The 25,248-nt window shown below is 42.9% G+C and overlaps 2 protein-coding genes and 1 long non-coding RNA gene across 26 annotated transcripts; 2 read left to right on the top strand and 1 right to left on the bottom strand.

Moving 5' to 3' along the window:
- Positions 1-5,740: 5,740 nt before the first annotated feature.
- Positions 5,741-7,032, top strand: LOC127531084 (uncharacterized). Of its 24 annotated transcripts, none has more exons than XR_007937958.1 (7): positions 5,741-5,969; positions 6,004-6,071; positions 6,106-6,207; positions 6,242-6,309; positions 6,344-6,377; positions 6,412-6,547; positions 6,582-7,032. It is a non-coding gene; the product is annotated as an uncharacterized LOC127531084 (long non-coding RNA). The 24 variants fall into 24 exon arrangements; XR_007937959.1 differs by having other exon boundaries at positions 5,743-5,969; positions 6,106-6,173; positions 6,582-7,031; XR_007937977.1 differs by lacking the exon at positions 6,106-6,207 and having other exon boundaries at positions 6,208-6,309.
- Positions 7,033-7,042: 10 nt separating this feature from the next.
- Positions 7,043-15,182, top strand: LOC110968421 (lysyl oxidase homolog 2-like). The gene is made up of 8 exons (XM_051939516.1): positions 7,043-8,260; positions 10,959-11,123; positions 11,395-11,535; positions 12,445-12,804; positions 12,878-13,159; positions 13,891-14,220; positions 14,826-14,908; positions 14,977-15,182. Exons 1-8 carry the CDS (start codon positions 8,173-8,175, stop codon positions 15,073-15,075), a joined length of 1,548 nt encoding a protein of 515 aa, XP_051795476.1. The 5' UTR covers positions 7,043-8,172; the 3' UTR covers positions 15,076-15,182.
- Positions 15,183-20,343: 5,161 nt separating this feature from the next.
- On the bottom strand, positions 20,344-23,393 carry LOC110968420 (leukocyte cell-derived chemotaxin-2-like). The gene is made up of 4 exons (XM_022218303.2): positions 23,327-23,393; positions 22,345-22,456; positions 22,093-22,250; positions 20,344-20,715 (listed from the first exon to the last, which is right to left on the bottom strand). The coding sequence occupies exons 1-4, from the start codon at positions 23,349-23,351 to the stop codon at positions 20,549-20,551; spliced, it is 462 nt and encodes a 153-aa protein (XP_022073995.1). The 5' UTR covers positions 23,352-23,393; the 3' UTR covers positions 20,344-20,548.
- Between the last annotated feature and the right edge of the window lie 1,855 nt (positions 23,394-25,248).

The following is a 25,248-nucleotide window of genomic DNA, read 5'->3' as shown; positions in this document are numbered from 1 at the left end:
AGTGAAGACGTGGAAATATTGGAAAGAGGAGTTCACATTGTACACAGACCTCACAATGCCCGACGCAGAGGCAACGACAAAAGTAAAGCTGTTTGTCTACCTTCTCGGAGAGAGAGGAACGGAGCTTTTGACCACGCTGGAAAGCGGGAGGACAGTAAGTTCTATGATAGCGCTGTTTGATGAACACTGTAATCCAAAACTGAATGAGACTGTGGAGAGACACACATTTTTTACCAGGAACCAAACACGAGTTGAGAACATAGACAAATATGTCACAGATTTAAGGGTTTTGGCCAGGCGTAAACTAACCGTGGCGTCATCCGTTGGTTTCAACCATAGTTTCAACGCCGAGAAAATGAAGCCCAGATTTTGCTACTTCCTGTTCGCCATTTTGGATTTTTTGGAGCCAGTGACGTAAAACGCGTCATCAAACAGGCTGGACCAGAGAGCAACTAGGGGCAGGATTGGCTGAGGACTCTCTTATCCCGCCCACATTTTACCGCAGAGGCTTCTGTTGCTGTCTATCAAGTATAGCCACGCCCCCTGGCTCCACCAACTTTAACGATTTATTTAAAATTCAGTATTGATTTATTTTAAGATCGGCCACCTGATCTCTCATTTTGACCATGAAAACTAACGGGAAAAAAATCCTGAGCTGTAGAAAATCAGTCTATCAAATTTTATTTTTTCCAAAAATGAATTGGGGTCTATGGAGAAAAACCTTTTTGGAGCCAACCCTAGCGGACGGCGTGATATTGCAAGTTTTTGACACTTCCGGGTTTGCTTCAATTCTGGAGCCAGATGCTACGTCCATCTTTATATACAGTCTATGGTTTTGGCCAGCACATGCAACTTTGGTGATATTAAAGACTCATTAATAAGAGATCGCATAGTGTGTGGCATAAACAGCCCTGCTATGAGAGAAAAACTGTTAAGAGAAGAGAACCTAACACTGAATAAGTGCATGCAAATATGCAGAGCAGCAGAACTGTCGAGAGAGAATAGCAAAACACTACAAATACAAACTGTGGAAGAGATACATGCGATAAAAAGAAGTCCACAACAAGGCAAGGACGAGATCAACTGCAACTTTTGTGGGAACCGACATGAGAAGAATAAGTACAAGTGCCCAGCTTACAGCAAGAAGTGTAAGAAATGTGGAAAAGAGAACCACTTTGCTGCAAAATGCAGGACCAAACAGGAGAAAGATAAGAGGAGCAGACCAACACACACAGTCTTAGAGTCAAGTGGATCATGTGAGGACATCATGACAATAATGGATGTGTGTGACAGACAAGAGACAATCAACAAAGTGAAAGTGGACCACAGTAAAAGCCAGCAACTCTTTGCAGGTATGACGATGAATAAGAAGTTGATCAATTTCCAGATAGACTGTGGCGCAACATGTAATGTGATACCTATGATGGGAGAGAGTTTATTTTTGAGCTCAGGTATTCTTGAATGTGTTTACTGAAAATGTTCTTGATGTTCTTGTTTACATACTGATAAACTGAAAAAAATCACACCTAAAAGGAAAAATGTATTTTGGAAAAAAAAAAAAAAAAAGAGAGAAAGGATGTGTCAAGTGGAATGTTTATGACGTGTTCCTTGGGGGACAGATTTGTGTGTGACGCTCCCCTGGTAAAAGGTTGAATGTAAGAGTCGGTGTTTGACTATGCACGATGGTTAATATAGTTCCTGGGTAAACTACATCGTCCACTCTGTATGTTTAAGACGACAGAAACGGAACAGAGTGAAACACGTTTAACTATTCCTTACTTTTAACAAGCTATTCCTTAGGCTTAGCTAAATATTTATTACTTTTGCACAAGCATTGATTACATTTAGCAAACTATTTCCTACTTTAGCTAACTATTTATTACTTCTGACCAACGGTTCATTACATTACCAAAATATTTATGACATTTAGCTAATTATTTATCACTTTTTGCCACCTATTAATTTCATTTAAATAATTATTAGCCTCTTTTGCCCAACTGTTTGCTACATTTAGCTAGATTTTTTGCAAACTATTCCTTAGGTGAAGCTAACTATTTATTTCCTTTACCCAATCTTTCATTACATTTAGCGAACTATTTCCTTCTCTAGCTAAATATCTACTACTTTAGCTAGCTTTTAGACAACTGTTTGTTATATTTAGCTAACTGTTAGTTACTTGTACCCAGCTGTTTACTACATTTAGCTAACTGTCCATTACTTTCAGCCAGCTGTTTTCTGTGTTTAGGTAACTATTTACTACTTGTAGCCAACTATTCATTACATTCAGCTAACTATCCATTACTTTAAGCAAACTATTCCTTAGATTTAGCTCACTATTTATTACCTTAGTGAAGTATTTGTTATGTTTAGCTAGCTATATTTTTCTTGGGTCAACTGTTTGCTATGTTTAGCTAACTATCAGAGGTGGGTAGAGTAGCCAAAATAAGTAGTCATCCAAAAATTTACTCAAGTAAGAGTAAAAAAGTATTTGTTGAAAAGACTACTGAAGTCCTGAGTTACTGTTTGATTTTAATGTCCCATTAATTTATTTATTTTTAGAAATGATGTGATCAGACAGAAAAAAAAGTAAAATAATGTGCAAATTCTGGTATTTCCAAATAATAAAATAAAAAATAGCAAAAATAAACAACATCTTTACAAAATGACAAGTTAAGGCACAAGAAAGACAAATTTCCAAATCTCAGTTTTTCACAACATAAAGCTTTGAAACAAATACCTGTAGTAAGATAACGTTTGTATGTTTGAACAGTCAAAACTACTTCCAGTGACAACATATACTGTATGCCCATAGACTGTACGTGCATGTTGTAGTTCAACACCCCCACCCCAACCCCTAAATTACTTTTAAATTAAGCTATTTCATTAAGAAGCTGTTTTCTAGTTTTAACTAACTATAGTAACATTTAGCTCATTATTTCTTATTATTATTTGGATTATTGTCATCATTACCTACATGTACACAGTAAAGCATTTTGTAAATAAAACAAGTAAAATGTTGTGTAAATGCAGGTTTAAAGTGTCAGTTACATCTACAACTAACTCCAGAAAAGGGTTTTAATAAGGTTCCTTAAGGAACCCTCCAAGAAAGCAGGGTTCCTTCATCATCCCCAGAATTTCTTGAGGTTCTCCTGGTTCTAAGAGAGCAGGTTTCAAATCTACACTGAGTTATTGGTGTGTTGGGTGCAGTAAACGGACTTTATTTCTGCTTGTGCTGCATCGTTTCCATCCTTTTCCTGTTATTAAGGAGGAAACTTCAGCTCTGATATCACAACATCTGCTCACATCAGGACACTTGATCTGTCCTCTGTGGTTTTTAACGTCTTCACTTGTGAGAAGCAGCTCATCTGTTGACTGCTGACAGATAAAAGAGGAAGAAGAAAGACTTGGTGAGCAGACGGACGTGGACCTGGACATGGATCACCTGCTGCTGCTGCTGCTGCTGTGGAGTTCAGGTACGACTCAATGCTCACAGAGATTAGAACAGAAGAATACAGGAAAAGGAAATATGAGACACCAGCTAGATCAGGGGTCGGCAACCTTTAACACTCAAAGAGCCATTTCGACCCGTTTCTCACAGAAAAGAAAACACCAGGAGCCGCAAAATCCTTTTGGTATTTAAAATGAAGACAACACTGTGTATATCTCTTTTTTACCTCTATGCCCTTGTTAATCAGTTGTGATTAAATAATTACAAAGCCTCTAATTAGATAGATTCATTTTTTAATTGTGTCCTACCACTAATATTTATCTTACTTGGTTAATGTCATTTTTGCTCCTGGACCTCAAATGTTACATAATGTTAGCAGGAAATCAATCATTTATGAATGTCTATTTAACTTGTAAAATCTATTTATCTTAAGCTAATAACTTTTCTCTGGTAAGTCGCTGCCCTATTTTCCAAGACGACACTCCTCTGACTCTCTGACCTGCTGCCTGGATGCTGGACGTGACATCGAGCCGTGCTCTCACGAGTAACGTCGTATTAACCCGACATATCAAAGAGTAGATACTGAGCAAGACAGTTATCCGTAGTTTACCTTAGTACTCATGAGTACCCGACACAATGCAGGACTCTGCTGTGAAGGTGGAGACGTGCAGCGGTGGTGTATTTGCGACAATAAAAAAATAAAGAAATTTGAAGGAGCGACAGCTAGGATGTAGGAATGGTGGCCCGTCACTGCTGAATGAATGCAGAGCAAACACTGGGATCCAAAGATCAACAGGACTCCAAATGAATACATGCAGGCCGGTGAGTGTCAGAGACTGACGGCTGGGACGCATATTTTGACAGACAAAAATTAAGACGTTTTATTTTGATGTCACAAGATCACCATAATCTTCAAATTTAGAATTAAATTTTAAAAAATAACAATCTAAAATAAAATACATTTAATTAAATAGCCTGCTGATGATTTATTTTCCAAAGTTACAGAGAGCCGCAACAGAGGGCTGAAGCCGTGGGTTGCCGACCCCTGAGCTCGAAATTTTTCACCTTTTTCTCTCTTTGTGCTTATTTTAGTTTGACGTTCTGTAGATTCATGCGATTGGTTTGTTGTCATTTTTTGCTCATTTAGTGTCCCGTTTTGCACATTTATAGGGTTATTTCCTTCTGATTTTGGTCCAATCTTTGTTAGATTTTGGTCATTTTGTGCCACATTTTCCTTGTGTTGCATCATTTTGAGGTTGTTTGTGTTACATTTTGGTGGTTTTGTGTCTCAGTTTGGTCTTTTTGCATCAGTTTGTAGCCATTTGACGTCTAATTCTGGTCTTTTTCATGTTTGCATTTAGTTTTGGACATTTTGTGTGTGATTGTGGTCATTCTGTTTGTGATTTGTGCAGTTTTATATCTCATTAGGGACATTGTGAGTGTCCTTGTGTTCATTCTGCGTCTCGTGAAGTGAACATTTCACATTTCAGCCTCCAAGCTTGGACCAGCCGTTGGCTTCAGCTCTGCAGCGCAGCAGCGAGTCGCTCGGCTGATAATCCAGAATCAGTTTGTGTTTTCTGAGAGTGTTGATCAGAATTGTGCCTCATGTTGTTTCTGTCAGGCCTCGGAGGTGAAGGACGTCTGGCCTCAGCAGGTAAACACACAACACCAGCATGAATCCACGCTGCCTTTACTGGAGCTCACATTAATCTAATAACTCACTGATACGTCTCAGATTCTAAGTGCAGCAGCTTTGGACGGGCTTTACTTCTCTGTGGCTGTTTCATTTCATTTGGAACATTTTGTGTCTCACTTTGCATCTGTTTGTGCTCATTTAACATCTTTTTATGGTTATTTTTGCCATATAGAGTGAATTTTGTGTCGCTTTGCATCTTTTTGTTGCCATTTCTTGTGTTTGTGGCCGTTTTAAATCCGGTAACGTTCGGCACAGAGCCTCTTAATCAGCCTGTATCATCTGTCCACTGCGCTTTAACAGCCTGTTTACACGTTACATAGAAAACATACAAATAAAGAGAAACATCGATCATGGCTGAGTGGTTCAGTTTAAAAGCACTGAGGACACTCTGAGCAACATCACTTCAATGTCTAATGATTCTAAACTACTTTTCCTCTCAATCACTGCATTATTTCTCAGTAGAACAGCAAAATATTTCGTCTGATAAATAATGAAAAACAAACACTTTATAAATCAGAAGATTTAAGACTTTATTCTAAATCCAGGCTCCACAGTAGAAACTCAGAGTGAATCCAGCTGTGATTCCAGTCAGTCTAACTGATGAACATGGTTCTAAAAGGAGCTGAGAACAGCAGAACGTTCTCAGTTCTGGACCTATGGACTGGATCTATCTATGTCTGCATCATGGATCCACATGGAGAAGAACTGAACAGAGGAAGAGAAACATCTGAGGAGTCACAGCTCCACTAATCAGGAGGTCTAGAAGGAGTCACAGTTCCACTAATCAGGAGGTCTAGAAGGAGTCATAGTTCCACTAATCAGGAGGTGTAGGAGGAATCATAGTTCCACTAATCAGGAGGTCTAGAAGGAGTCATAGTTCCACTAATCAGGAGGTCTAGAAGGAGTCATAGTTCCACTAATCAGGAGGTCTAGAAGGAGTCATAGTTCCATTCATCAGGAGGTCTAGAAGGAGTCATAGTTCCACTAATCAGGAGGTCCAGAAGGAGTCATAGTTCCACTAATCAGGAGGTCTAGAAGGAGTCACAGTTCCACTAATCAGGAGGTCTAGAAACAGTCATAGTACCACTAATCAGGAGGTCTAGAAGGAGTCATAGTTCCACTAATCAGGAGGTCTAGAAGGAGTCATAGTTCCACTAATCAGGAGGTCTAGAAACAGTCATAGTTCCACTAATCAGGAGGTCTAGAAGGAGTCATAGTTCCACTAATCAGGAGGTCTAGAAGGAGTCATAGTTCCATTCATCAGGAGGTCTAGAAGGAGTCATAGTTCCACTAATCAGGAGGTCTAGAAGGAGTCATAGTTCCACTAATCAGGAGGTCCAGAAGGAGTCATAGTTCCACTAATCAGGAGGTCTAGAAGGAGTCATAGTTCCACTAATCAGGAGGTCTAGAAACAGTCATAGTTCCACTAATCAGGAGGTCTAGAAGGAGTCATAGTTCCACTAATCAGGAGGTCTAGAAGGAGTCATAGTTCCACTAATCAGGAGGTCTAGAAGGAGTCATAGTACCACTAATCAGGAGGTCTAGAAGGAGTCACAGTTCCACTAATCAGGAGGTCTAGAAGGAGTCACAGTTCCACTAATCAGGAGGTCTAGAAACAGTCATAGTACCACTAATCAGAGCTCCTAAAATGACTCCACAGACAGTGAACTACTTTCTCCATCCAGCTGTAAAAACAGACATCAGCTGCTTCAGACTTGGTTCAGGGGTTCTCCATGGAAACCAGTTAGTGTGAAGCTCAGACAGTGTGACGGAACCTTCAGAACATCAACTTCTATGGACGGAGGACCAGAACTAAACCTGATTGCTGCTCAGAACTAAACTTCCAGATGAAAGTTTGCTGAAGAACATGAGAAGAAGCCTGATGGATGCTGGAGAACATTATCTGGTCAGATGAAGATCAATGAGTTGGGCTCAGATGGAGTCCAGATGTTTGGTGAGAACCTGACCAGGACTACCACAGTGGATGCATGGTCCTGACAGTGAAGCATGGAGGTGGGAGTGTGATGATCTTGGGCTGCATGAGGTCAGAAGGTGTTGAAGACATTTCTAGATGTAGCATGAAGGTCCGAGGAGGAACCAGAATACTGACTGACCAGATGAAGAAGAGGAACATTTCAGCAGGAGAACATCCAAAGAACAACATCACACCAGAGCTTCTCCACTAGAACCAAGTAGAACCAGGACCTGGACAGTGTGAGTCCTGAAGCCAGCAGAACCTTTGAGGTGTTCTCCAGAGAAAGGTAGAGCAACACAACCCCTCCAGCAGAGAGCAGCTGAAGAACACAGAGAAGAATGTGAGAAGATGTGAGCAGAAATGAGTGGACTCTGGTCTCCTCCATGAGGAGGACTGAGTCATCAGAGATAAAGGAGGACATACGAAGGACTGGAGGAACCAAAGAACTTCAGGAAACATGGACTCACTTTAGGTCCACTGAGTTCCTGCTGTGGAGCCTGAATTTAATCCATGAAATCTGAACTGTAGTTTGGAATCTGATACCAGAGTAGATACTAATACTGCTGTAGAAGTAATCTGATTACTGTGGGTACAAGAAGAGGCTATAAGTAGAGAAATTAGATGATTTTTTGGTATTTTCTTCTTTCCCACAATCCTTTGTTTTGTTGTAGCTGCTCAGTGTGAAGCAGCCAAAGCTGACATCGTGATGTTGGTGGATGAATCTGGGAGTGTCTCTTCACCTGAATTCAGTAGCATGCTACAGTTTGTTAGAGAGATAATCGAAATCTTCAACATCGGCCCCGACGCAGTGCAGATGGGTAATATTTTACTGTCTCAGTATTAGAACTGATTCTGTGTCTTTAACCCTCTGAGGCTCATTCTTCAATCTAAAGTCCTTGATCAGGGCAACGATGGCAGCACTGGGGTTTGATCCTCTGACCTTCTGATCAGAGACTCAACCATTGAGCCCTATTGTCATGTTGCTGTTATGAATAATCAGCTCCTTGCTGTGGTTCTTCAGGTCTGACTTTATTCGCTTACACGCCGAGGACCATGTGGGAGCTGAACACCCACCAGACCAAAGAGTCGCTGCTGAGGGCTGTTGACAGCCTCAGACAAAGAGGTGGAGGCACCAAGACAGGTGAGAGACCAGCAGGAACAGCTGTAAACTGAAGTTTCCATCCACCTGGAAAGTCCATGATTATCATTCAGTCTTTAGTTTCCTAGAACTCTGAATTTATGATGGAATCATTGAAACATGAATCTGTGACACAACAGACAATCATGAATTTTGGTTCTTTCATAGATTTATTTAAAAAAATTCTGGAAATATGATCAGTTCTGCTGGATCATAAATATACAAACAGAAATGTTAATGTTTGGTTAAATTTGTCCGTTTCCTCCTCAGTTTGGTTCTTGTGGTTTCAATCTTCTGGTTTATCTTTGACTCATCAGGACAGTGTGGACGTGATCCTCCTTCCTCATTATTCCATTTACTTTGTGTAAAGCTCTAGTTCCACAGAGCATGATGCTGTCACCTCCATGCTTGGAGATAGGTTTGGTGTTCTTGGGGTAAAAGACCTCACCTTCATTTTTTGTTCCATCTGATCTCAGAACTTTCCTCCAGAACCTTTTCTTTGTCCATGTGATGAGTGGAGCTTTAAGGTTCTGCTTCTAGAGGAAGAACTTCTTTCTTCATGGATCCTCTCGTGTCAGGGCCCTCTCCTTACCCCTTCCTACCTGGCATCCCAAATTCCCCATCCTATCTGTTTCCCCCCTTTTACTCCACCTCTGTTTATTCTCCTCTCCCTCTTCTCCTCTTGCTCTCCTCTCCCTCTGCTCTCTCCCCAGCGCTGCACCTGAGTGGAGTGTGGCTTCACAGCTGCCTCCACTCAGGTAATTAGCCTCTCCCTGAGACCCGGACGGCTGCATCTCAACACCGCAATTACTTCTTCTGCAATAAAGACCGGCTGAACCTTCCACACCCTGCCAGATTGTTGAACTCGACTTACTAGTCAGTGCTCTCTAGCCTTCCAAGGTACGTTACAAAATCTGACATTTCTAATGTTACTGTGTCTCTGCCCTGCCTAGACTCCAGCTGTCTGGGTTCTCTCCTGCCCTGCCTCCCTCAGACCCCCTCAGAAACCATTTGGCAGTCTTCCTTCTCCCCTGGACTCCCCACTCAGCCCGTTTGCCCCCTCTTGGATCCCCCACTCGGCTCGGCCTCCGGATTCTCCAGCCACTCCGGCTTCAACCCGCCTCAGGCTCTGCATCGGTCCCCCTCGGCTCGCCTCCTGGATTCCTCAGCCGAAAACTCCGACTGGAACACCCCTGGTCCCCAGTGGCTCCTCTCCCCTCCAGCGCTTCCCCTCAGCATCTCCCACAGGACCGCGAGACGTCAGCCATCGACTGGCACTTCCACCATCACAGCGCCCCGGATCGTCAGCATCTGATGTCCCCTTGCACCCGCCTCTTCTCCGGCTCTCCATCTTTGTCCGTCTCCAGCCGCCAGGGATCCATTCACCACCTCCTGCCGCACTCTGATCCCCCCCAGGACCCATGGCGACCGCTGATCCCCGGCTCCGGAGCCCCGACCCCGATCCACTCCATTCCTCCCCTTCCAGGCAACCCTCACTCCTCTCAACTCCTCTCCATTATTCATTCCCCAAGCAATAAAACACTTTAATTTACTCCTACCTTGGTAGTGTGCTCTCTGCTCGAGTCCGCCTCCCTCAAAACGTGACATCTCGAACCCTGTGGACACTGACAGCTGTGTTCCAGCAGCTTTTCATTCATCCAGACCTGCTTTCTGATTGGTTCCTGGTTGACTCTTGACCATCCTGACCAATGGTCTCTCAGCAGCAGGTGGTAGTTTGTGTTTTTTTCCTGATGGTGGCAGTAACACAACTGGACCATGAACTTTATTCTGACTAACAGATGATTCTGGATCTGAAGCTCCTTTCAAATGTCTCCAAGTGACTTTCTGACTGGTTCAAGTCAATGATTCAGATCTTTTTCAGATCTTTGCTGAGCTCTTCAGACTTTCCCACTGTACAGTTTGAGGCTGAATGGATCTATCCATCCATCCATCCATCCTCTCTACCCCGCTTTATCCTCACTAGGGTCATGGGGGGTGCTGGAGTCTATCCCAGCTGACTCGGGTGAAGGCAGGGGACACCCTGGACAGGTCACCAGTCTGTCACAGGGCTACATATACAGACACACAATCACACTCACACCTACAGACAATTTAGAGTAACCAATTAACCTCAGCATGTTTTTGGACTGTGGGAGGAAGCCGGAGTACCCGGAGAAAACCCACGCATGCACAGGGAGAACATGCAAACTCCATGCAGAAAGATCCCAGGCCGGGATTTGAACCGGGGATCTTCTTGCTGCAAGGCAAAAGTGCTAACCACTACTCCACTGTGGAGCCCTGAATGGATCGAATGGTTCTATGATCCGAATAACTCATGAAAAGTGAAGAGGCCAAGAACCCAAGAAAATTTGATCAACACAACTTTCTGTATCAACAAAACTGATTCAAGTTGTTGTTTGTATATTAATGATCCTGTAGATGTTTTTTTGGGTGTTCAGAAGAACTTTAATACATCTATGAAAGACCCAAAATTCATGATTGTTTTCGTGACAGAGATTAATGTTTCAATGGTTCCGTCATAGAAAATAAAGAGTGAAAGGAGTCATTGGAAACTCAACACTGAATGATGAACATGAACTTTACCGGTGGATGTAAACTTTAGTTTATAACTGTCCTTCTGAAATGATGAGTCCCTGAACTTTCCTTCACATTTTGATGCGTCCTTCTTGTTGTCACTCAGGAAGGGCTCTGAAACACATCCTCCGCTCCAGCTTTAAATACGACATGGGAATGCGACGAGACGCCAGAAAAATTGTTGTTGTTTTCACTGATGGAACGTCCAGTGATCGTGTAAAGGAGCCTGCTGAGCACCTGAGAGACACCGGCATCGAGGTCTACGCTATCGGTGAGTGACTCTGACTGAGTCAGTTTCAACAGTGACACTTCTGAAAGTACGACATCAAAACTGTAAAACTCCAAAGAATTGGGTGGAGCTGGTGTCTTTGTCAGTGTTTAAAACATCTAATGAGGCTGTTTCAGATCTCTGCAGGTTGGTTTTGGCAGTAAACTGAACTGAAACAAACGGCTGCACAAGAATCAGGAAACTGCAGTTTTATTCCAACCAAACTGTTCTCTTTGTTTTGAAAGCACAGTTTTAACTCAGTGTTTTCTTTCAGGTATCGGGGGTGCCTCAAAGCTCCAGTTGGTGAACATGGCCACTGACCGAGCTCACTTGTACTTTCTGAAAGACTTCAGTTCTCTCAGAAGAATTGTCAACGATTTCTCCATCAGCCTCTGTAACAGCGCTACGAGCCGAGGTAAACAATCATCAACACTCAGTGACTCATGTCAGTGTTGTGGAAGTTCAGCGAGGTCCAGAGAGGATGAGGAGGCCGACACAGAGAGACTCACTGGACTTAGGTTGAGAGGAAGGTTTACTGATGTCAGGAGAAGTGACACCAACAGAGCAGTAGTTCATGCAAGCAACGGCAACATCAGTTCTGAGGATTCTCTCTGATCTTTGAGTTTATATTGTAGTTGGGAGAAGGTCAGATTTAGATTACAGTGATATGGAGACATCTAGTCTGCTTAGTCACATCAGAATAGACGATATCTAACCTCCTGCAGCGTCTCTGTCTAAAGGCCATCAGAACCTAGAAAGAGGAAAGAGTCATTTTTCCCTCACAGTTAGCTCCACACTCACCACTAAATACTACAACTGTTAACCAGCAGAAACATGCTGGATTCTGACAGTTACACAACTAGGAGTCTTAGAACGACGACTCTGCTGCATCAGAACATGTATCTGTATTTACCAAAGGAAGGAAACTGTCTGATATCATCCAGTTTATACAGAACAGACATGACACGAAACCTGTACGAAGAGCAACAAGACTGCAGCTGCATGAAGGAAGCAAAGTTTAAAGAAGAATCAAACAGAATCACACCCATCATCTGAGAGCAGTTTGGTTTGTGATGTGGGAACAGCAACCCTCATCCTCTGTCTCTATTGGTCAGATTCATTTAAGTCATTTCCTCTGAATCCATCAAGTATTTCTGATTCTGATCAGCAGAAGAACTGAGGGTTTGACTCAAATCCACCTTTGTTGGTTTTTGTTCCTCATCAGTGTCGTTCTTCATGCAGCCACCAGATGGCACCAAAGGAGGACATTTGAAATCCTCCAAACAGCTGCTGGAAAACTTTTCAATGTTTTCTTTCTTTTCAGACTCTGTGAGGCTGGTGAATGGAACCAGTCTGTGTTCAGGAAGACTGGAGGTCAGATCCAACCAGTTTAACCACTCCAACCAGTCCAACCAGTTTAACCAGTCCAACCAGTCCAACCAGGGGTGGTCCTCGGTGTGTGAGGCTGACTTTGACCTGCAGGATGCTGAGGTGGTCTGCAGGGAGTTGGGCTGTGGGGCTCCTTGGGTCCTCTGGGGGCCGCTCTATGGAGAGGTGGAGGCTCCATGGTGGAGCAGAGAGTTCCAGTGTGGAGGCCGTGAGTCTGCTCTGATGGACTGTAGAAGCTCCGCCTCACATAGAAACACCTGCTCACCTGGCAGAGCTGCTGGACTCACCTGCTCAGGTAGAAGAGGAGCTGCAGCTCTGATCTGAACTCTCTCTGTTGTGTTACTGATCCCTCTGTGATTTGTGTTCAGAGCCGCTCAGGTTGGTGGGAGGAGCCAGTCGCTGTGCAGGTGTTCTGCAGGTGAAGCTGGTGGAGTGGAGGATGGTGGACGGCTCTGACTGGAGCCTGAAGGCAGCAGCTGCAGCCTGCACAGAGCTGCACTGTGGTTCTGCTGTTTTAACAGCGAGCAGCAACCAGTCCTCAGAGAGTCCAGGGTGGAGCGTCGACCTTCAGTGCGTTGAGGCCGGATGGAGGCTGAGGGAGTGTTCCAAGTCCACTCAGTCCTCCTCCACCGTGGAGATCGTCTGCTCAGGTCAGTGCTTCTCTGATTGGTCCACCCTACATCCAATCCGTCTCTGTCCAGAGACACGATTGGATGCGGGGTGGACCAATCCTAGTGGTGCAACGGCTCATCGTTGATCCGTGATCCGTACAGATCTCTGTCCATGGTTCAAAATGCACGTGGTCTGCACACTGATTGATGAAAAAAGTTGTACGTGCAGAGCTCATGTTTAATCCACACTAGTGCAGCGGTAGTCCTGGCTAGCGGATGAGCAGAGGAACTTGACAAACTTTCTGCGTCATTTAAGTCGTCCATATGGGAGCATTTTGGCTTCCCTGTAAAATACAGTGATGATGGAAGAAAGGTGGTGGACAAAACTATAACAGTGTGTAGGCACTGTGGTACGAGAAAGCCATATGAGAGAGGAAACACATCGAGCATGACCACCCGTATGAAGAGACATCACCTGTCAGTGGCAGGAGCCAAGATGAAGGCTGCTCTACAACCGCTGATCACCGCGGCATTTAAACGGCCCCTTGCTGCAGAATCCAACCGGTCTAAAGCTGTTACAGAAGCTGTTGGGGTGTTTACAGCTGCAGACATGAGGTCATATTTCGTGGTGCAAAACACGGGGTTTAAACATTCTGAACGTCCTTTTTTATTTTCTTTTGATCCGATCTGTGACTTAAAACCGTGATACCATCCGAACCATGAGTTTTTTGATCCATTGCTCCCCTAACCAATCCTGTCTCTGTTTCCAGACCTGCTGGAGCGGCCCATCATCTTGGTGTCCTCTGTGGACGGGGTCTCCGAGGCCCAGCAGCAGGGCTTCCGGGTGTCCTGGCGCTCCAGCTTCACCCTCAGCTGCTCCATCCAGCCTCAGTACCCAGGAGGCTCCTTCCAGCTCAGCTTCACCTCCTCCTCCAACACCACGCTCAGCCGCACCCAGCCGGCCCTCAATCACTCCGCCCACTTCCTGTTTCCTGTCACAGACCACGCCCACCAAGGCAGCTACACCTGCGTCTATCACGTCCACGTCTTTTCCCACAACTTCTCCTCCGAGAGCCGCCGGCTGTCTCTGGTGGTCTCAGGTGAGTGGAGCTCAGGTGGAACCCGAGCAGGAAGTCTTCAGCAGCAGCCGACCGGAATCAGGAGCTTCCAGGTTGAAGATGGAGGCGGATCAGCCACATTTAAAAACAGCCCAAGAGCCGCAGTTCAACATTTAACCCACAACTTTAACTACTAACCAAGAGACTCCACAGTATTATTCATGACACAAATACAGTGACAACGTTAAATGTGAAGCTCAGCACCTGCAGGAACATTTATTATTTAAACTCACCCAGATAACGATCCTAGAAAGTTTTAGACGCATTTATCAGACTCATTTAAATGTCAAACGTAGGACCATACAGGATTATTTATTACAGAAAGTCACCTAAAAACTGAAGTGTCAAAGACCCTGTAATGTTCTTTATTCTACAATTTGACCAAAATCATTCAAGTTAAGTTCCTCCAATATTTATTCTGGAAATGTATCAAAGATCCTTCAATGTTTTAATGATATAAATGAACCGAAATAAGTTAAATATCAAAGATGGAGTTTTATTATTTCCTTAAAGTGATTTAAATAATGTAGTTCTAAGATCAGACTGGGTTCTCCGTGGTTCTGATGGTTCTAATGTGTGTTCTTCAGATCCAACAGTGTTCTTCATCAGACTGACGCTGCTGCTGCTCAGTCTGCTGATCTTCACGTCTCTCATCTGTTTCAGCCACAAGGTACCGACTTTAACCTCAGGACACCAGAGGAACCCTGAAGCACTCTAACATCTGCTGTTTCTGTCCAGACCGCCAGGAAGTACAAGAGGAGTCCACAGGAGGACGTGGAGGTGGAGCAGCAGACCAGGAGAAGAAGGAGGATCCTCCAGGTGGAGCAGCAGATCTGAAGAAGAAGGAGGATCCTCCAGGTGGAGCAGCAGATCTGAAGAAGAAGGAGGATCCTCCAGGTGGAGCAGCAGACCAGGAGAAGAAGGAGGATCCTCCAGGTGGAGCAGCAGATCTGAAGAAGGAGGAGGATCCTCCAGGTGGAGCAGCAGACCAGGAGAAGAAGGAGGATCCTCCAGGTGGAGCAGCAGACCAGGAGAAGAAGGAGGATCCTCCAGGTGGAGCAGCAGACCAGGAGAAGAAGGAGGATCCTCCAGGTGGAGCAGCAGATCTGAAGAAGAAGGAGGATCCTCCAGGTGGAGCAGCAGATCTGAAGAAGAAGGAGGATCCTCCAGGTGGAGCAGCAGATCTGAAGAAGGAGGAGGATCCTCCAGGTGGAGCAGCAGACCAGGAGAAGGAGGAGGATCCTCCAGGTGGAGCAGCAGACCAGGAGAAGAAGGAGGATCCTCCAGGTGGAGCAGCAGACCAGGAGAAGAAGGAGGATCCTCCAGGTGGAGCAGCAGACCAGGAGAAGAAGGAGGATCCTCCAGGTGGAGCAGCAGACCAGGAGAAGAAGGAGGATCCTCCAGGTGGAGCAGCACTGATGGTCTGGAGGAACCCATCAGCTGGTTAGAGTTTCATAGAAGGTCTGCTTTCGTCCAGAGATCTTCAGTGCACTGAAAATATTCACATTTCAGAGTTTAAATGAGACTTTCAGTGTTTGTGTTTAAAATGCTCTGATCATGGATCAGAACAGTTCCTGTAATAATTGACGACTGATCGATTGATCGTTCTACCTCCAGCTGGTGGAGAACGTTCTCAGATCCTTTACTTCAGTAAAGCAGGAATACCACAGTGTACAAATATGTCGCAGTACTGCAGTAAAAGTACTCAGTATAACCTCAGATCATTTATTACTCTGTATTTCTGTATTTTACTGTTTTATTATTAATGTTTCCTAAAGCAGCAGTCAGTGATTATTTTTATCATTTCTACATTTCCTCATTTATTGGTTGGTTTGTAAAAATTAATAGCGTTGTATAAATGCTCATGAAAATGTCTCCTGTTGTGTATTTTTACTGATTTGTTCTTTAATAAGGTTTGACCATAAAATTACACGATTATTTACTGCATTTAAATCAGCATCAAAACATAGAAATGTTTTTAGCACGTTTTCTCCGTGTTGTGAAATTACAGATAAATTTAGTGAAATCACAGAAATACATATTAATTTACATGATGACTGTAAAATAAAAACACCTTTATTTGAACAAACTGCAGTTATTTCTGACAGCTTTACTGCATGTAATTATTTATAGAGTGGAGGAGCCTTGTCCTTACCTCCTATTATATTAATATGTATTTATAATTCATTTAACATCTATTCTACACATTCACCAGTTATTTTACTGACATTTTTAATTGGCGGAGTGTCCCTTTAAAGCGCCGGCTGGCCGAATTAATTCACCAGCACAAATCTACATGTAATGAAGCCATGAGAGGGAAAAATCAAAGTGAACTAAATGCCGCTCAGAGCGGCTCATTAACCGTCCGATCCACACACTTGATGCAAACCTCGGAGAGAGCGCCGGTCCCAGCGGCCACAGAGCGGGAAGGAGGACGAGGAGAGCCGGGTGTCAGCAGCTGGATCCCCGCTGATCGATGCTGAAACGGGTCAGACGGCACCAAAGGAGACGGCTGGCTTCATTCATTCCACACATAGATCCGTTTGTGGAGGCCATCTCCGTTTATTACAGCCCAGAAAAAAAGACACGAAATCATCCCTCACACAAGACTTGTCCTCCTACAGAAATGAAATAAAGCTCAAATATATTAGAATGGGAAAGTGAACTCAGCAGTAGAATTATATGACATTAAACACACAAATTACAGCTGACAGTCTGGCTGACCTCTCTCTCAGAACACACAGACTAAAGGGGAGAGTTAAGGCGGGAAAAACTCATTTATAGGACGCTGTGGGACGGTTAAAAGTGTCTGTAGGGGTACAAGGACCCCCAGCAAACGTTCCACACAACAACTGAGGGACACACTAAACTTTGTGTAATTATAACAATGAACACAATAACAATTAGTAACAATTACATCAGTAATACAACAATTCATATATATTGAACCCACAACCACTGCTGCACTACTGACCCTGTTGCACTGGACAGGTGGAGGAGCCTCCATCTTGTGGTCAGCAGGTGGATTTTGTGGCTCCATGTTGTTCAGACGTGTCGTCCATCTTTATCTGGTGACTGTGTTGCTGCTGCAGTCGGACAGAGGAAGGTAGGACTCTGATTTCAATCATTTCTGGCTGTAAAACTCTGTAAAAACTCTCATTTCTGATGTCTAACTGGACTTTTTCACTTGTTAAAAGGCAACACTGTGTAGCTTCATGACAGAAATATGTTCAGTGTGATTATTAAAGTATTCCAGCTGTTACTACTCAGGTAGAATTTACTGTTGTGTTCACACATTCTGGACCCACAACTTCTGACCTTCACAAAATGCTTTCTGCGTTTTAATGAGAGCTAACTGCTAACAGGAGCCGTCCAGAGCTGGTAAAGTCAAACTTTAGAAGTTGTTGAAATGAATCATAATGAGCAGTAAAACCAGGAAGATTCACTGTGAGGACAATACACTCTTTGTCTCTTTAGCTTAACATGGTGCAGTATTTCAGGAACTAAAATGTTAGCCTGTCTTAGTTAGCTAGCTGGCTAACATGTAGGCAGCTATGAGCAGTTGTTTTAGCTGCTGTCTGTCTTATTAAATGTACATGCAGCACTTTGATCAGCTGCACTCATTTTAAAAGGTGCTAATAAACAGATGTAATCATAGACTGTATATAAACATATACAGAGTTTATGGATTTGATCTGTGGCAGAAGCTAACTTTAGCTTCTTTCATTCTTCAAGCTAACATTAGCATTAGCTTAAAAGTAGCTCCCCATTTTATCTTGTGATGTGAAAATATGAAATAAGCTAATGTGTGTATTAACTGAACAGAAGATTAAGTCCTGCAGTTTCCCATTTCAAATTTAAAACATAATAAAGCTAAAGTTGAACCAAACATGGAGGACTTTAAATGACAAAAGGCTGTGTCCGAAATTGCATACTAACGTACTACATACTACATTCTCAATGAGTATATACTGTATACTACGTACTATAAGTATGATTAGAATGCCGACCGTTCACACTGTAGTATACTACTACGTTTCCCATAATGCATTTCAAACCTCCAACGACAAAAACCCGAAGTACGGCTATCAAATATCTCGGCTGAATGCCGGCTTCAGGTCGATTTTACGCTAACAAACAGTCGCATAATTAATGTGGCAATTTCAAGCCGGCACTCCTCATGCAGTTATTAGCCAGATTATGCGAATCGTTTCAATTGTAGCTGCAGGCTACTGGAGGTAGCTGCTACTTGTTCTGTATGCTAAGCGAGCTGCTGCAACTAGCTGCTAGCATTCAGTAGCACGTTGTGAGGCGTCTGACAAATTTAAAACGTTGGTCAGAAAACGCCTATTTCTCAAATCTGTGGGGTGATTAGGATGACTACTTAACCACATAAAATAAAAATCGCCCCGGTCCGGCCACAGATCCCGCGGAGGCTTCCATTTCGGTGGATAGCTCGCAAAGCATTATGGGACGGTTGAGTATGACTAGTCACCGCGCATACTTAAAAATTTTCCGGAAATAGTATACATCCAGGTATTTGTCGCGTACTCAGTCTTTTCATACTATCTAATGTGAACGCACTACATACTTATTTTGACGTCACACTTAGTATGAGTAGTACGTTAGTATGCGATTTCGGACGCAGCCAAAGTCTCCAAAGTTACCAAAACGTGTCAGATGTCTGTGATCATTTCAGGTTCATCCATCATGAAAATCAGACACAAAGACAAAGTGACTCCATCACATGGCTCCAGTTTCCTGTTTATTGATTCACATCAAACCTCCACCAAAGTTGATTTTCCAGCCAGCAGCTGCTCACATTCACCATCACCTGACTGCTTTAGTTACTGTGCTGGCAGCTGATGCAACCATCGGACCACCAGTTTGCTTCTAAGATTAGATGAGATTACATGACAGAAAACCAGCACGTGATGTTCTGCTGTGGATTGGTCCTCGAGGTTTACTTTACAGGACAGATCTTCATGTCTGTCTTCATGACTGTCAAAGAGTTGTTCTAAAACATCAATGACAGTAAACCTTTCCCAGAGGACATTTTCCAGTGATAAAATGTGCAAACTGCAGTAAACACAGAGCACAATGAGGAGTGATTGGGATACAGGGCTGCCCTGCAAGCTTCTACATATATGTTTGCTCCTCCCTTATTTTGCATGAACTGCCAGTGTCTTTGCAGGAATACTCCGTCCTCCACAGCATAAGAAATATCAGTTCTACCTGGGCAGGTGTGAGTCCAGCGGGTCACACACACCTTAATGGCCACGATGCAGGAAAGTTCTTGAGAGAACATTGTTCCCCCTCCCCTATGTCACATTAGCACCAAAAAACCTGAAAATTATGGTCATCTCTACTCACGTTAACAACAAGGTAGACGCTAAGAGTCTGTCCCTCCAGACACACAGTCAGACATGCTGAAGGCATAAAGTCACCATATGAGCTCTTCATAGAACCATCAACTGATAATATTGAACTTGATGATCATTTTAGAGGGGAGGAATGTGTAGGTGGAAAGACTTGGATCTGATCAACTCCAAGCCTGCATTGGATTCCTTATTTTGGCAGAAGTTCTCAAGTCAGGTTGTTTCCCATACCATGAGGAGAATCAAAGTTCTCGTGGTGATAGTTGTTTTCTCCACCCTCTGTTATGGATCAACTCTGATCTATCAGCTCTGTCCCTGCAGGTATGGGATGTTAGCTCAGACAAACAGACATGTTTTACAGATAAAACAGCTTCCAGAGGAACACCAACGCTGCAAAATGTGCTCAGCACACTGAATAAACATCATCATAATTTGATTCTAACCAGTTGTCCTCATCAAATTAGGAAAAGTCATGGAATATGAAATATAAAAAAGTAACTATTATTTTTTGAATGACAAACATTGAGTGGGGTTAAAATTACCCCAACCATAGTAGGAGGGTTTAGTGTCTGATGTCTCACTCGGTGGTGTTTATTTTCAGAACCATTCTGGGTTCTGACAGTAGATCTGTCAGTGAACTCAGACAGATCTACTGGTCCAGAACCAGTAAAGACGTTCTGACCCACCTGGTCCTCCACCAGTGAATCCAGACAGATGCAGCATGGACCATATTTTAGATATTTTATTCATATTTGTGGAAGACTTCTCTGACATTCATTTCTTACATTTTTCTGAATGTTAATAACAAATAATAATATTTCTGATGATTCTTGTCTCCTCTGACCCAGAACCTTCTTTCAGCAGTTCTACGTTCTCCAAACTCTCTGGTTCCAGATTGGTAGAACATTTAATTCTGTAATGGTGATGATGGATCAGAAGTACCGCGTGGGGTTGCTCCTGTCGCACATCTGGACGTGGACGTGTGAGGTGATTCCTGGATAGACCCTCTGCATGGGCAGCATGGTCCCGATCCGAGCCCCCTTTCTCACAAACCCGGAGGTTTTGTCCGGCCTCACGTAGAACAGGTTGAAACACAGACCTGCAGAGAAGCAGACTGTCAATCAGTGACGTGCGGTGAGGTTCATGGCTGGTGAGGCACTGACTCCTCAAGAGTCAGATTTACGATTGTAAGAACTGAAAAAAGCATCTTATTTCACTATTCATCCAACAGCATGCAACTACCGATAATGCTTCATATCCCATCAGCACTCCTCTTTCAATTACACTCACAAACCAACACAAACATATACACAGGAACATATTTGTCCTACAAAGAACTATGGTTAGAGCACCCATCTTGTGTTTTAAGCAATCCATCCATCCATCCATCCATCCATCATCCATCCATCCATCCATCCATCCATCCATCCATCATCCATCCATCCATCCTCTATGCACCGCTTTATCCTCACTAGGGTCATGGGGGGTGCTGGAGTCTATCCCAGCTGACTCTGGTGAAGGCAGGGGACACCCTGGACAGGTCACCAGTCTGTCACAGGGCTACATATACAGACACACAATCACACTCACATTCACATCAACGGACAATTTAGAGTAACCAATTAACCTCAGCATGTTTTTGGACTGTGGGAGGAAGCCGGAGTACCCGGAGAAAACCTACGCATGCACAGGGAGAACATGCAAACTCCATGCAGAAGATCCCAGGCCGGGATTTGAACCGGGGATTGTCTTGCTGCAAGGCCAAAGTGCTAACCACTACGTCACTGTGCAGCCCTTACGCAATTCATATATACTGTAAACAAATTAAAGTACAGAGATGTGTGCAGACCTACTGGCTTTAGCTTGACGCCGACTTTGGATTTCCTCTGTTGAATCCAGCACTGCAGCGAGAAAGCCCCTGCCAGATTGCGTACGCCCCCTTGAGTTGAGGCAGAGTACTGCCTGCCTCACCTGCTGACTTTTCTCTGCACTTTATTGTGCGATCAGCAGGAATAATTCTCTCACACATACATAAAAGACATTACACAGACTGCAGAAAGTCATTGTGTATAACGAATATTTCTGTAAAGTTCATACTGGCGATATGCTGAGGAACAGTAACGGGCACGCGTCATGCAGCCCAGATTGTATTGGATCATGCAGTCAGACGTGAGGCACAGTTGGCCCCTCCCTCACCCGGGGTTTCTGCCCTGGATTTGATCGGAAAAACTCAAATTCGGCAGTTTTTACTCAATAAAATGTCAGAAATGTATATTCATACTGCAAATGCATTTTTAACACAGATCAGTGGAAAATATTAATATTTATTTATGTACACTTTCTTTTTTCTTTTTTTGGTCATGATGACAGGGGAGGCAGTGCCTCACCTGACCGCACGTCACTGCTGTCAATCATTGGTACCGGAGTTGGCAGTATCAGACCGTAGTCGGTACCAGACCGGGGTTGGTGGACCCACCTTCTCCCCTCATTTGGATGCCCTCATTGATGGCGGTTTTCTTTTTCTCCGGATCTTTGTAGACGATCACTTTACGGACAAGCGTGACGTCGAACGGAGCGTAGACAGTCGATCCGTCTCTGCACTCGATGTCCAGACCTTGATGTCGCCTGTTACCTCTGAAGGACACCCAGATGTTAGCAGCTGGACTGGTCCAGATGTTTGTGTGTCAGTGTGTGTGTGTGTGTGTGTGTGTGACTGTTTGTGTGTTACCTTCCGGCTCCATAGTGTCCTTCTCCCCATCTGTCGCTCGTCCTTCTCCTGTTGTTCGGGTTTCCTTTACACAACTGACCGAACTTCACGCCGTCACAGACCCACAACACAGCTGCAGACACACAAACACATACAGTGTGTAGTCCATTCACTCCACTGCTGCTGTACTCCAGTGTTTTATGTTGCTCTGTTGTGATTGCTTTAGTTTAAAAAAAACATTTTATTTTATTATTTTCTTTCTTTTTTCTTTATTTTTGTATTTTTCAAAATATTTTTTATATTTTCTTCACATGGTTGGAAATGTGTAGAAATTTTGTTGATTTTCAGGAATTTTACTGATATTACATATAATACATAATTACACATACTGTCTCTCTCTCTCTCTCTCTCTCTCTCTCTATCTATCTATCTATCTATATATATATATAGATAGATAGATAGATTTCATTGATTGTTATATTTATGCTTTTTCTAAAAAAATTTCGAACATTTTCAGGATATTTTAAAAACCTTCTGACATTTCAGACATTGTTTATTTTCAGAATTGTATTATTATTCTTACTATATTATTATTATTATTATTATTATTATTATTATTATTATTATTATTATTATTATCATTCCATCACTAACAGGATACATTTTACTCATTTAATACTTCAGCCACAGTTTCTGGAGTAAAACAAATAAACAATAAAAAAAACAGAATTTAACCTAAATAATCTAATATTAAAATTAGGATTTACAATATTAGTCATTATATAAATTTGCCTGAATAATTTAAGTATTAAGATTAAGATCCTGCTTATTATCAGTCTTAAAATAAGGATTATGGAATAAAATTGCTCAGTTAAACCCCAGAAACCCACAAGTTCACTCATTTAAAGGGTGAAATATAATAACAATAAAAATATTATTATTAGTAGTAGTAGTATATTTATCTTGTCAGATGACTGAGATCAAAGTGAAGTCAGGTCCTCACCCAGTAAAAAGATGAGTGTCCTCATGTTCAGATGTCCTCGTTGGGTTCTGTTAGCTGGTCTGTTGTCTCTGCTTTTATAGCCGCTGCAGACAAACACATGGAGGAGTTTTTATTGTTTCCCAACAAAGGAAAATGATAAACTTTAAACTGATTAGAACAGAAACCTTTGAACCCTCAGCTGGTTCCGACTCAGATCAGAACACAGTGACATTGTTTAGACACACGGAGACACAAACCACCACAACGAGACACAAAACAACACAACGAGACACAAAACAACACGAGACACAAAACAACACAACGAGACACAAAACAACACAACGAGACACAAAACAACACAACGAGACACAAAACAACACGAGACACAAAACAACACAACGAGACACAAAACAACACAACGAGACACAAAACAACACAAAGACACAAAACAACACGAGACACAAAACAACACAACGAGACACAAAACAACACAACGAGACACAAAACAACACAACGAGACACAAAACAACACGAGACACAAAACAACACAACGAGACACAAAACAACACAACGAGACACAAAACAACACAAAGAGACACAAAACAACACAAAGAGACACAAAACAACACAACGAGACACAAAACAACACGAGACACAAAACAACACAACAAGACACAAAACAACACAAAGAGACACAAAACAACACAAAGAGACACAAAACAACACAAAGAGACACAAACAACACAACGAGACACAAAACAACACAACGAGACACAAAACAACACGAGACACAAAACAACACAACGAGACACAAACAAAACAACGAGACACAAAACAACACAACGAGACACAAAACAACACGAGACACAAAACAACACAACGAGACACAAAACACACAACGAGACACAAAACAACACAACGAGACACAAAACAACACGAGACACAAAACAACACAACGAGACACAAAACAAAACAACGAGACACAAAACAACACAACGAGACACAAAACAACACGAGACACAAAACAACACAACGAGACACAAAACAACACGAGACACAAAACAACACGAGACACAAAACAACACAAAGAGACACAAAACACCACAACGAGACACAAAACACACAAAGAGACACAAAACAACACGAGACACAAAACAACACAACGAGACACAAAACAACACAACGAGACACAAAACAACACGAGACACAAACAAACAACGAGACACAAACAACACAACGAGACACAAAACAACACAACGAGACACAAAAACAACACGAGACACAAAACAACACAACGAGACACAAAACAAAACAACGAGACACAAAACAACACAACGAGACACAAAACAACACGAGACACAAAACAACACAACGAGACACAAAACAACACGAGACACAAAACAACACGAGACACAAAACAACACAAAGAGACACAAAACACCACAACGAGACACAAAACAACACAAAGAGACACAAAACAACACGAGACACAAAACAACACAACGAGACACAAAACAACACGAGACACAAAACAACACAACGAGACACAAAACAACACAACGAGACACAAACAACACAAAGAGACACAAAACAACACGAGACACAAAACAACACGAGACACAAAACAACACAAAGAGACACAAAACACCACAACGAGACACAAAACAACACAAAGAGACACAAAACAACACAACGAGACACAAAACAACACAACGAGACACAAAACAACACGAGACACAAAACAACACAACGAGACACAAAACAACACAACGAGACACAAAACAACACAAAGAGACACAAAACAACACGAGACACAAAACAACACAACGAGACACAAAACAACACAACGAGACACAAAACAACACAACGAGACACAAACAACACAGAGACACAAAACAACACGAGACACAAAACAACACAACGAGACACAAAACAACACAACG

The sequence above is a fragment of the Acanthochromis polyacanthus genome, chromosome 19 (genome assembly GCF_021347895.1).
Source record: "Acanthochromis polyacanthus isolate Apoly-LR-REF ecotype Palm Island chromosome 19, KAUST_Apoly_ChrSc, whole genome shotgun sequence".
NCBI lineage: Eukaryota > Metazoa > Chordata > Actinopteri > Pomacentridae > Acanthochromis > Acanthochromis polyacanthus.
This window is presented reverse-complemented; position numbering and strand designations above follow the sequence as displayed.